The 14,054-nt window shown below is 36.8% G+C and overlaps 3 protein-coding genes across 4 annotated transcripts in view; 2 read left to right on the top strand and 1 right to left on the bottom strand.

Moving 5' to 3' along the window:
* LOC139821224 (phosphatase and actin regulator 2) overlaps positions 1-14,054 on the bottom strand; it is a 211,398-nt gene that overhangs the window by 189,826 nt on the left and 7,518 nt on the right. Inside the window, exon 1 of one of the 2 annotated variants that reach the window (XM_071792150.1) lies at positions 80-728. The exons of the other annotated variant lie outside the window; for it this stretch is intronic. The gene's annotated coding sequence lies outside the window, so the exon portion shown is untranslated. Of the gene's footprint in view, positions 1-79; positions 729-14,054 lie in introns of those variants that run through there. 2 annotated transcript variants of the gene reach the window in all.
* Positions 4,796-6,201, top strand: LOC139820477 (uncharacterized). The gene is made up of 3 exons (XM_071790788.1): positions 4,796-4,946; positions 5,380-5,542; positions 5,921-6,201. Exons 1-3 carry the CDS (start codon positions 4,865-4,867, stop codon positions 5,937-5,939), a joined length of 264 nt encoding a protein of 87 aa, XP_071646889.1. The 5' UTR covers positions 4,796-4,864; the 3' UTR covers positions 5,940-6,201.
* LOC139820614 (uncharacterized) lies at positions 6,407-7,375 on the top strand. The gene is made up of 2 exons (XM_071791005.1): positions 6,407-6,592; positions 6,876-7,375. Exons 1-2 carry the CDS (start codon positions 6,511-6,513, stop codon positions 7,271-7,273), a joined length of 480 nt encoding a protein of 159 aa, XP_071647106.1. The 5' UTR covers positions 6,407-6,510; the 3' UTR covers positions 7,274-7,375.

The following is a 14,054-nucleotide window of genomic DNA, read 5'->3' as shown; positions in this document are numbered from 1 at the left end:
GACAACTTGTATATATCGCGCAAGATCGTTCTCGACAGGAATGATAATCTTATCTAATCAGTTTGTGTGTCACACTCACGTTGACAAACGATTCGCTTAAATAGGTTCAATGTGCACTTAACACGAAGTTTCACTTATTATACATTAGATTCGTAATAAGCGTCGATTATATAAAAATAATATTATATTAGGGCAATTAAATTAAAAAAAGAATTATATATTATCAATTATGTAAAAGTCTATTTAAAAATAAGTCCCTCTCGTAAAATTTTAAAAGTTTATTTGTTTGCACAATTCGCCTCACTAGTAACTTGTAAATGGTCAGAAATTCATTATTAAGAATATTTTCAAGTGTCCGGCGATATTTACAAAGTCAATTTTAAATCTCGCGAGTTTCATGTGCCCATATCCGTCAGCTAACTACTAAAGTTTGTTAACTACGAGAGCATATTAACTCGTGAAATTCCGAGATCCTAAATATCACTACACTGTAGCACTGATATGCAAACGATGACAAGAATCTCAACTCGTCCGGCTTCCAATCGTACAAAATTCGCACGATAGTCGTTAGTTCGAAACACGATTTATCGGATTAAAAATTCGAAACCGCGAATCCTTTCGCGCGATCGTTAATAACGCTCGGCGAACTCGGCGAGCCGTATATCGCGTGACGAAAGGGTCACTCTGAAAATCGCGCGTGGCCGTTCTCGTCGACGGTGTTAGGTGCACTGGAGCCCGACCTGGGCTTCGTGTTTACATCGGACTGAAACGTGCTGACGGCACCACACCTTGCTAGGCTTCCGTCGTTTCAGGTAGCACACCAATACCAACGCGCAACGTGCAACACTCGCTTATCGATGATAAAACGCGGTGAACTATTCCCTTCACGAGAGAGGGAAAGCTGCTCTCTCTCTCTCTTTCTGTGATCAGCCAACCGGCGAATGATCGGATTGTGCGCCAACGGCCAACGGCGGCGTCGTGCCTCGATGCTCTCCGAACGAATGTCGTCCAATCATCGCGATCGACCCTAAGAATAGTTCGCGATCGTCTACAGCCGCATTACATGACGCAAATAGCGTAGTCCGCGTAGTGGCATCCGCCATCAGAGCAGAGCCAAGGAAGAAGGTCATGGGATATCTGGTCGATGGTCATCCTTGGATGGGGATGAATATATTTATCGCCAAGATCGATGCCAAAAGGACACTTACTGGAGTATAGACACTTACTTTCGATTAACTGATTAAATCTAATCGTCAGTAAAGTCAAAAGAGACATTATTTATATGCTTCGTTCAATATCGATTATTAACGCTATATTATTTAATCCTTTCGGCTACTACATTCTTCCGCAGTAAAACTATCGATTGAAATCGATGTCTTCATTGTCACAGCACACGCTGATTCTTTTAACGACTCACTATTCTTCGTTATGACCATCGTCAACCAAGTGATTCACCTCGTTAGCAAATCACCTTCATCAGGACGTCACGGTAGAGTATTACTGGTTGAACCACCCGAGACCTCGAGCGAATCTTCGAAGTGCTTCACCGACAGAAGAGAACCCGGAAAACGCGCTACGTGATCGGACTACGCTAAAACTCGAAAACAGAAGAAGATCTTGGACCCTATGAGAAACGGAAGATTGAGAGAGGAAGTGTGCGATTCCTGCTCGTCGACAAAGGAATTATTGGATAACAGTGATATATCTTGTCGAGCACTCGCAAGGTATAAAGGATCACCTCTCTATGGGATCAATGATCCGTGACTTTCTGCAGTAAAGCTTATCGCTGGACTCTCTATCATTCGTCTCTTCCTTTTTTAAGCGATCCATAAAATTATCTTAAATATTTGTAAAATTAAAGAAGCTTGTATTGTGATATATTTAGGAAAAGACGTGTAAAGATATTGCTTATATAAGTAAAAGATATAACATATACTGCTTATATTTATAAAATATATATGTAATCTTGTCCACGTCAACGATGGAAACTTAAAACTTGCTTTTAAATAATAAATACGTTAAAAATAGACATTTTCTCTATAACAATTTTCTATTTGTGCAAAACTATGCGAAAAGTTAATTGTAAATTTAAAATTAAGTAACAAATGCTGTCAAAGCGCATTCCGGTTTTAATATTAAATATACAGCAAAAATACCGTTAAACGTTGGCAACGTTCGAGACGAAAAAGGAATGAGTAACCACTGTAGCTCGATAAAACAAAAGCAAGCGAAAACAAGCGAAACGCAATGTATTCTGCAATCGGAAACGCGTCACGAGATCTTAACTATTCAATGAACGTTTGTTCATTCACGGTACGTGACGATGCATTATCCGTCTCCACGTACTTCGACAAACATTTATCAATGCGACGGAGCTCTCGATATCGCGTCGTTTCGCATCGTATATTGTTTGCGACGTGATGATTGGAAAAAATCTCATAGAAGTAAGTATTTCTTGACATTCTTTGTGAGAAGTAAAGACGCACGGCCGCACAGTTTACTTCAAAGCGTTAGTTAGCGGTAACCTAATAACGATAATCGATCGACGAAGCGTCAAGCGCCTTGGTCGCCATCGAGAATCTCATGACGTGAGTATTTTTTTACGGACACTGAGGAAAAGGATCCCTCTTTTTGTATCCACGAGCTGGAAAAAATTTTCGAAATATCGAGATGCCAAGCGTCATTCTCCAAGTTCAGTGGCGAAGAAAATGGCCTTGAAAGAATTTTCAATCCGTCGCTAAAATAGATCGGCGATTTTAGAAGATATGTAGATAGTGTAGGAGTGAATATATTAAAACATGTCATTCAAAGGCAAAAAGTTAAGTTATTTTATCAAATTTCGAACTAATCAAATTTCAGCAAATACAATAACTAGTTTAACCCATGTTTAAAGCAGCTTTTTTCTTCAAGACACAGTGAGAAAAAATAGGAAATCATTATTCCAATTACAAACATTTTAAATTTAGAATTCTGTTATTATTATATAATAGAATAAACTTCACTAACAATGTGTCATTAGTATAAATTATTGCTTCTAATTTTGATAAAATTACTTTTATCGAAAAGTTTATCCTTAATTCGATAATCCTCGAGATTATCGATGTTTCGATGTGGCAATTAAATTCATTAAAACATTACAGATTATGTTACAGTTATAATATCGTTGTCGATACATAGGAAAATATTATATACTATTTTTATTATTTTATAAATTATGCAATGGTAATATAGACTGTAATTTTTGGAAAAAATATTGACATATAATATTCATATTTAATATATGAGTGATATAAAATCGCGAAGATAAAGGAAAATTTGTGGTAACAGGACGTCTCTGTCGTCGCAACGCACAATAATCTTTTCTAGCATAAATAAAAAAGCTACGTGTAGTGTGGCTTAAAAAAAATTTACACTTGTATATCAGAAAAGTTACTGAAAATAAGACTTCTATCTAGACAGTGATATAAAATGCTGCATTAGAATAATTATTCTTTTATTCATATTGAGATAATAATAATTAAATTACACAGACTTTTAATCCGCGTACATACATTGCACTTTCACGAATTATTGTTTAAGTTCACAAAACAAAATATTCAATTTCTTTTTAAATATTAATATAATATTTTAAATCTTTAGCAAACAAAAAATATAACTTTTTATTTAAAAAATGATCCATCCATTTAATAAATGACATAAACGATACCAATCGTATCGATAACATTCTGCTTTTTCAACTTATCGTTAGTGCAGAAACCGTAATCGCTTAATGGTAATCGTCAATAGAATTGTTCGTATCGATAACAGGACTAAATCGAAGAAGAACTCCTAATGATACATCTCACTTTTCAACAGAGTGATAGATCATCTTTGATCGCTTCCCTCGAGACTTTCATCGAACCGCTGAGATCAGACATTAATCCTATACGTTTCCAGTCCGTGAGGAATAAACGTCAGGCTTTAAAAGCGAACGGGACTAAAGTCGCTTTACGGCTTGGTAACGAACATAAATTAGACAAGCTCGTAATGATTCATCTGCGAACGTAATAACGTGTACACAGCTAGTACCGTGTCAATTAAATATACAAAGAGCGACACGCGCTTATGGACAGAACTTGACAAGACGCTTATTTCGCCGCGGACAGTGCTCTTGTTAAGTCTGGTAAATCCGATCGAATGACTGTTATTCGAGAGTCCTAGGGTTCTCGCATTCAGCGGAGTACTTTAAACGACAGCGATGTTGTTTCAGAAGGGCGAGACGATCGATAAAGGATTTCGCATCCGATCGCGCAAATACACGAGAAACGTCGACACAGGCAGGCGTTCTATACCGCGCGACCCGCGCGGCATCGACTCTCCTGGGAAATTATGTAAGCGTCGATAAAAAAAGCATTCATAATTTACATAGGTCCCAATTGCGCATTTCAGCTACCAACCCATTGAAAGAGTATCACTTTCAAACATCGTGTATATCCCACATCGCGAATAAATAAAAAAGCACGATGGAAAATTACGCTTTGGTTCCCTATCGCGATTGTGATTTATTTAAACGTAGAAAAACATCTGAATAAGAGTGAAGTCATCGTTGGCAGTTCGTTTGAAAACAAAGATGTGCGAAATTCTTTTCGAAGTGTTCAGGCTATGCGTAACAAACAATTCGCCAACCAGAACGCTACCGTTTGCTGACTTTATTAGCGAGATTAGTCATTCGAGTCACGTCTCCAAATTAACGTGTCACTCATTATTTAATAAGAAGCTCAAAATAAGTCGTAAGATGAGTATATATAAGAACGTAAAATGTCGCACAGTAATTCAGACCGAACTTCAGCGCTTATTAAGTACGATTTATGTCCGGCGCAACGCAATGAGATTCGCGACGTACCTCGCAATTGTTTTCGCGGTGCTTAACTTCGTTAACGCCCTGCCACTTCCGCAATTTGACGATGGTAAGTTAGCTTCAACTTTATCCGATTACCAATTACTTACAAACTCTAATCATAGTCACAATTTTTAAATCAGATTTGCAAAATTTGTAGTTTGAAGATTATGACATACTAATACTCCTGAGAACATTTTCCGAAGAGAAATCTTGTGACTGTAAAAATTAATATAATTCTATATATAGAAAAATTTATATTTTCATACATTTTAACCCTATAATAAAAAGAAAGAACTATAATATATATTAAAAAACTTAATTCCCTTTCTAAAGAAATTTTTTTACTAAATGAAAATTTAGATACAATAGTAATATAAATATATTGGTGTAATATCAGCGTATAAAAAAATTAAGTAAAGAAATTTGTTTCAGTGTTAATGCATCCTGAATGATGTGACTTAAGATACTGCATAGTTAATGTTGTAATCTTCATCTTACAGGCGGTCGAGAAGAATTAGCTGCCAGAGACACGGCATACTACGGATTTCCATTCTTCTGGTACAGGAGACCTATCTATGACGACAATGACGATGACATTGTTAACGGAGGTCAAATTTTAGAGGGAAAGCGAAGATCATCTACTGTGTCTTATACTCATGTCGGGTAAGAAACATAATTGAAATTAATTTTGTAGATTTTGATTACGTATCCTCTATTCAATCTCCTTGCTTAAAAACACTCATTGTGACCGCAAAATTTACTATTTAAAGAGGAAGATATACTCTGTTGAGCATTTTATACGCATGTTTGTAAAGAAACATTAAACACCAAGTGGAAAATTTTTATTTTTATGGAACTCAAACTTCTGGTTCATTTTATTTTTAGTTCTCGTAATGAGCAATGAGCATCACATGCAAAACAAACATGTTTAATTAAAAAGATGTCAGAGATAATATATTTAAGTAACAAAAAGTGAGCATTTAAGTTAAACACAACTATTATGAAGCGACTAACATGAAGAAAAATTATTTCTTTTAATAGTGCCGGCTGGGGTCGTTAAGAAGAAGCAGTTAGAACATCCAAGCGTAAATGTCCAGGGAACTTCACTAACTCGAGCTAACAAGCTGTATCTAACTTTTATATAACTTTTATATAGTATCTATTATTTAAAAGTTTATATAATGTATTATTTTCTACTATTTTCTTATTATTTTAAACATGTAAGAAATTTCTTTTTTTCCTAATACAAGTCACAAAAAATACAAGTGGCTCCTTTATATCTCTTGGTATTGTAAGCAAATTTCCTTATTAAATAAATACGATAAAATATAGTAATAATATTATTTGATACCTATGGCGATACATTTCACGAATATCTAAAACTACAATAATCTTGAAGATCTCCGTCATCCCACCCCCACCCCCCGAATTTATTTAAGAGGTTATTTCAATGAGTGGATAAACAATAATTAGTTCCCGCGGAAGGCTACAACTGCTGCAAGGACTCCATCACCTGCTAAACACATGGTCAAACATTTGCCTACATTGCAGCAGTATATATAAGCGATTGTGCGAAATACTAAAGGCCAGTGTCAGCTGTAAACTGAGAAGTAACAGAGCGTCAATTATCAATGGAACACCGCAGTCGTTTTCATTTTGTTCTCGCTCTAATAGGAACGATCGCAGTCACGTCAACACCTATAAGCAATTTTGGTAAGTAAACTTTTGAGTTAGATATCTGAAACGATATCTTAAAGAATCAAGAGTTCTACAACTCTTTGGAGAAGAGCCAGAATTCTATCAATTACTATCCAAAATTCTAAAAGTGGAATGCTGACGTTATAGCCTTCCAAAAATCGTAATATTCGACGGATACTTGTCCACAGTGCCAAGAACAAAGATATTTTCAAATATTTAGAACTATTTGTAAATTATCGCGGATAAAAGTAATTATTCCATCTCTCAACTAACAAGAACGTTTGCAATGGCAATGTAGGGCGCAGAACTGTCTGGCAAAACGTCGGAAGACATAGTTTCTACGGACCGTGGGATATCTCGGTAAAACGAAACGGGGAATATATCGATTACAACGATTATGGTGTTCACCTCGAACAGTTCCGGCCTAATTCACCGGAGCTGCCATACGACGACGTGTCGATAGCTAACGGATATATTGACGCGTTGCCCTCGGATTATAGCGGTCTGTCGCAACTGAACACGCTACTCAGCTCTGTGGGCCTTGCTGATTTCCGCACTGGAGTTCGCCCTGCTGATTGGATCGACCGAAGTACCGATAGCTTGAAAGAACAGCATTGGGAGGATATTGCTTCTCACGAAATCGATGAAGATACGGAAGACTTCGACGATTTTGTGACTCCAATTGCAACGAGATAACAAAATTTTGTAAAGTTAAATGAAAAAAACAAAATATACATAATAAACTTTGCATATGCGATGTTATCCAAGTTTGTGACATTAAATTCATGAAGAGTTAAAATAAATATCGTTTCAATATTAATATAAATTTTTTTCAGTGTTAATTTATTTTATCTTAACTAATCCTATCAGCACAATTTAAAATATAATTTTATCTGAAAATTTAAGAAACCTGAGATTATACACTACAAAAACGCTCTCTGAGAGTTGCGTTTTCATATTTCAGAAAACAATGCCGAAGAGATAAACACTATCTTTCTTAAGACTTAATCATAAATCCGACAATTAATGACGGTGGATTAATGAAACCGGTCATCTTTAACCGTACGCGTACTGATTTTGAACGCGACAATCTTAACGAGCCCTTTGTCTTTAAAGTCGCTGTGTAGGCAACGGTGGCGGCACGTTTCTCCAGAGACGACGACGTTGCCAGACGAAGTCGGAGAGGGTATATACCAACTCGCCGGGAAACCTCGCGACTCTCAGTAACGCAACGCTTAAATGGAGATTCTCGTGAATATTTAACGTAGTACTAAGAGGATGAGCTTTTCCGAAAGCTCAGTCGGCCGGTACAGAAGCGAACGACGAAGTTGCTCGCCTTCTTTTATCCTCAGTACTCGTTCCGCAAAACAAGTTGTAGTCAACTACAAAGTGGGCGCGGTTCCGCTTTTTTTCTTTCATATCAAGTGCGAACAAGTGCGAACAATTGCGGTTCGAGTACCGTCACGCGATTTTTATCATTATAGCTTATTACGCTCGCGGAGATTAACAAATATCTTTTTTACATTGTACAAAATTTCGATAATTGATAATTAATTTTAGTAAAAATTATATTAAAACATCTATCTTTCACACTTTATTACATTGTACGTATTCATTATTTCATCGTTTGTACCATTGTAACGTTCCAAGCGACAACAATAATTCTGCTCGCACAAAAACTGCATAAACTGTACTGCATCAGCGATAAAAGAGGAATTCCATGCAAAATAACCCGCAATCGCACACCTTTGACTAGTTCCAAATTGCACTTTCTCATCATGCAATACAAAATAGTGCGCCCCACGGCTACAATCACACAAATAAAAAATCAGGAGCGAAGGGTAAGGTAAATGAACGACAAGGAACGTGACAATACAGCAAAATACACACGTCGATGAATACTAGCACGAATCCTATGTTTTGTTCTGGAAAGAGTGAGCGAACATTGCGGAGAGAGGGAATAAATATTCATATAGAAGATTGCACACTGATTAAATGCAAATTAAATTAATCTCTTTTCCAGCTGACCAAATGGTTCGCGGGGTATTCGTTAATTTGGGCGCGGCTCGAATGCCTCCGTACGTTTAAGCACGCTCCTCCTCCCGAGATTCATGAGATTACCACCATTTACCTCACTGCATATAAAGTAACATCTCCATCGTTCCCATTTTATTTATTCACCATTAATTACCGAAAGCGCGAGAAAATTATGTTATCAATGTTTTATATACGTGCAATTTCTAGATTATCTTAGGTTAAAAATTAGCGAAAACTTAAGTTCGGTTTTCTACGCCTATATTCTTTTTAATTAGATAGAGAAATAAATAAGTTTCCGTTTTGCGTACTACAATAAAATTCGTTTAATTTAAATGGACCATTGATTTTGACAAAAAACACCTTTATATTTAAACGCTAGACCGAGTAACCACGCGAATATCAAAATACTCAAAATATATTTAGTGCTACTCTCAATTGTCCCTTTAACGTGTGCCTACATGCAGCAAACACGTTTTATTCTACTTGGATTAATGTTGACATCTCACATTCCTCAGGCCGACAGTTCTGACTTAATTTCCCGTCGACACGGAAATAACAAAGACGAATTTTGGTCGCCATCTCCACGGACGTCCACCAAGAGACTGCGCAAAATTTAATTCCTACCGTGAGATTTAATGCCGTTCCTTGACGCGCGAGCAAGCCCGTAATACTCGCTGATACGTTTATGCCGTGCGAATGAGAACGCGACGAGATGGATTTCAATTAAGTCAACGCAGACAATGAATTATATTCCTCAGTTCCTTCGAAAACGTTGGTTATTATTGCAAAAACGTCGTCAAGGTTGACTGTCCACGATTAAAACTTTGACGTCCAATAAAATGCCTTTGCACAAAAAATTTAAGTAAATCAAGTAGATTCAAGATAGATTAGTTTTAGGAGTTAAAATTATGTAGTAAAAATGTCTTTTATATATAAAGATAAAAAATCGCATATTAAATTATTTTCACGTATTTTTAACTTATATACCTATATCAATATATCTGTATTTCAAAAAAGATATCCCGAAATATAAATTTTAAACAGCAAAAAAATCATCTTGAAAGGGTTAATGTAAGCCATTCGCGCGTGAGAAGTATAGAAACAGAGACAGTGTAAACTGAATCACGATGTTTATTCGTGGGATTCCTCATTACACCGCACCCTCATCATTTTATTGGCGAGCTTGTTTCCGTAATCACGTTCTTAAACGGAATGACTATCGTTTCTCCGCCAAGCGAAGGAAAAATCACCTACAATACGTGGACATGATAAACGCATGCTCCCGTCACCTTTCGATCCCTCACGGCCAAAGATAGTTCCGTGGTACGGTTGCCAGTAGAATAGAGGAAGATTTATGGCAAAAAATAAGAAAGTACCGCAGTCCATTTGTACGGCTTCTTGCATCTCTACATTCTCCCATACGCTCGTCATGAATGCCTGCAAATCTCTCAACCTTCGCGCAGTTCTTTTACCGACGAATCAGAACGATGAGGCCAGCGACGGCCAAAGTGGCCTCTTTATCAGGACCTCGTGATTTGTCAACCGAACTTTGTTGGTGAGAATATGGTGAAGTGCAATAAAGACTCCCGACGGTGATGCCCTAAACGTGTTTGCGATTGCTTACTCCGTCTTTCACTTCTACCTGCATCTAACATAAGTACCAATGACTAATCACCGGAAAGATAATGAAAAAAGCAGCAGGTACAGCAAAGTGGATATCTCTACATTCCAGAAATACTGTCTCCCCAATTCAAGATTATTTTGGTGATAAAAAGAAACGCGAGACGGAAAGTATGATAACGCGGCTGCTACCAGACGTAATTATTTCATTTAAGATATGTAATATATATTCTTTCCACGTAAATCTTTTCATATTCGAAATAACAATTAGCAGAATTTATTAATATAGCATTTCCGCAATGTGTGATTGTAAATTAAGTTAAAATTTGCTCAATAGTAAAATTATCGAAACAAACGAACAGAGACGAAGACGTAAAAACTAATAACAAACGCGTTTTCATTTTTTACATAAAAATTGTGCGGGCATAACTTCTTAGCCGCTCTTTCACGCCGCATTTATTTATAAAGAGATTGACATCCCACCGAGAACAGCGAAACGCGATCTTATTCGCTCTGGCCATTAAGACTCGCGTCTCGAAGCAGGTGAAATGACATGGAAAACGAAATGCAAATTGCTTTTCTTTTCGATTTGACCGAGTGTGCAGTGTAGCGCGCGATTTATCGAGGATTCTGTATGCAACTACGCTCCACAATGGCATCTGCAACTTTTCTCATACATATTTTTCGCGCATTGCAAACGATACGGCGATACGTCGTCGTCTTCTGAAAAATTTGTTCTGTCTATCGGTTGACTGACGATTTGGGACTGGCGCGGAGAACATCGTGCGAATAGAAAAAGTCGTTAAAAAACTTTATACTTTGTATCGCGAAAACTTTTTTCAACTTTTTCATAATTTTTTAATAATTCGTATTTTTAATGTTTTATATTATATGCCAACATTATATTCTGTATTCTGCTGATACGCGTACGTTAAATTAAAAATATTTGAAAGTATCAGGTATCAATAGCTTTCCACAAATATACGCATACAACATACCATTTATCGATTACACAGAACATCCTCAATTATTTTCTAGTGTTTGTTACGAGAACAATATCTAAAAATATCGAGGCGTTCAATTTTCCATACAACGTAAAAATAGTGATCCAAGAGTAGAAATTATTTTTGAAATTGTGAGTAAGCACATCAATATTTTCAAATGTGCACATATTTTAAAATGCGCATAAATTGTAAATTTATAATTTTTACTTTCCAATGTGCTAGCTAATTACTTTATCGCTCTTAATCGACATATGCTAGTAATTCAGTACCTATAATTAATGCGTGACGGGTATTACTTAATTAATCCCTCTCCAATAAAAAAATAACAGAATTCGTTTATTCATTAAAATCTTTTATCCGACACTCATAACGTAAAGTGTTATGTATGACGCGATCGATGTATCTGTTATTTTTCCCATATAATAATTATGGATATTTACAATTTTACGCGCACAATTATCTCCGAATTATTATTATTCATGAGCACTGTTATATTTTAAATTATAAATTGTTGCCTCATTAATTCATAATTTTAATATTAATATCAATTATACGCCAGATAGTCGTAGCTAGTATCGTTCGCGATAAAATTATAACACAAACGACGACGGCAATTTCGCGTCCGACGAAAAGCGTGGACAGTGTACCGTATACGTGGATCGATCCCCTCATTATATCGCTATACAAATACACAGACACACATGGCGCGCGCGTTGTTATACACCCGCTACGTATAAAAATATGTAAGCCCTATAAATGCAGGTATGACGTACGTATGATTTACCTGCGCAAGAAAATAGTTTTTTAGACGATATAGATTTTCGTTGACGCAGCGAGTCGACGAAGCGCAACGATCGCAGCACAATTATAACTATCGATTCCACTGCTATTTATACCGGTATTCATCCGATACCTCGTATTAAAAGACCGTTTCATTTTTTAAATCAGGTAAAGTTTACTTTAACTTTCAATGCGCAGGAAATACCTATCAACCAATTCCCGCCTATCATCGCGCGCGCACGGACATTTATCACTATACATTTGTATCTTATTTCATCTGTTATATCCCCGCACTATGTTCAGTTATCTTAAGCACTCACCTTGCGAATAGATCGGGAACTCTCCGTCACTGTGGCTGTGGGTAAGCATGCCCGTGGAGTAAAACTGCCACAAGGCGCGTTTTCTGCTCTCCTCCGACGTACCCGCGAGAACCTCGTCGTCGTCGGCGAGGCCTAACAAACTCACCACTTCCGAGAGCGACAGATTGGCGCAGCGACCGCTCACCGAGGTGAGACACACACGAGAGCAAAAGACGAATTAAAAAACGACCACGCGCCGCGCGCCGCGCTACGCTTATCGGCCCTTACCCCACCCTACCGTTCTGAGACGGAGCGCGCGACACTCACGTGCGTACACACACAAACAATACTGCGAAGAAAATACTTAACGGCTTGTTTAAATTCGCAGCCTAAAACACGCGGAATCTTTAAACGACACTGACAAACTTATCCGATTCGTAACGAATGACACAGTCTAACACTCTCGTTCCTCAAATCTTTTCAACCGTCAGAATCGTTTGTTCGTACATTTCTCATGCGATTCTTTCATTGTCCGAGTCTCGTTTGATCAAGTTACAGTGACACTGGATTCCGACGTAAGTACCGTTCTTTTCAATGTCGTCGTTTCACTGTGAAACGGTCGACAATGGCGATGGCACGACGATGGATCGACAGCATCTTAAAAAATTGGAAAGGAAAAGGTATCGGGAAATTTTCACGTATCGGAAAAAATCGAAGCGTCAATAAATTTCTCTCCTATGCGCAGAATTGAGACTATAATTTATTTTAACAATTAAGATCGGCAACTTCTCGATTTTTCGAGCTTCTATATCTATCTCCTTTTCTATTTTTCTCGGCCTTTATTTTCTTTTCACACGTTACGGTACTTGGCTGAAAAATTGCAAGCTAAATATCCTACCTCTGAAAAATGTGGCAATACGAATCGAATACGGTTCCCATAACAAGCGGTACTCGATAGACGATATATATCGATTGTATCAACATTTGACCTCGATACAATTATCTAACCGAACGGGCACATATTATACGGCGATTGAAAGCGCGACGGTTTTGACGGCTGTCATTGGGTGTTATTGCTAGATAGCAAATCAATCCCAATGCATATAATTAGCGCACAATTTCGATTTCAAATTATTATTTGAAATGATATCGTCAATGAATATTCATAAAATAAAGCGTAGCTTTAGATCCGGCCGTGCAAATGACATTGAAACAGAAAATATCGAGGCAAAATTATTAATGATTTATTCATTATGACATCGTTAAAATTATTTTATAAATCCGTACAAAAAAAACATCAATAATGGTCAATTTCTTTGCTCAAATTGAAATATAACTTAAATTATTATTTTTTGCTCCTTTGCGCAATATTTATTATATCGTTTGCCATTATTTAATGTGTGAAATTAGTATTATTAATAATCTAATCCGAAATAATCACTCATTTATTATTCTTATGCACGTTATTATTAAAAACAACAATTTTATACCCTTTTTTTAATATTTTTGAAAAAAACATTTTATTATTTCGTCTTAAATATGACAGTTTAATATGTCAATATGAAATTTTATCTCTATAAGAACCATTAATTTTCCGTAAACATGTTTGCTTCTCGCCTTTCGTGTAGCGACGATGAAACTTTTAACAAATCGATGCGAATGGTTCCAAGTCGCAACGAAGGCTGAAGAGGGAAGATGCGCCGCCGTCAAAATATCGCGTTCGTTATTCTGATTGAT

This window comes from Temnothorax longispinosus, chromosome 10 (genome assembly GCF_030848805.1).
Source record: "Temnothorax longispinosus isolate EJ_2023e chromosome 10, Tlon_JGU_v1, whole genome shotgun sequence".
Taxonomy (NCBI): Eukaryota; Metazoa; Arthropoda; class Insecta; order Hymenoptera; family Formicidae; genus Temnothorax; species Temnothorax longispinosus.
This window is presented reverse-complemented; position numbering and strand designations above follow the sequence as displayed.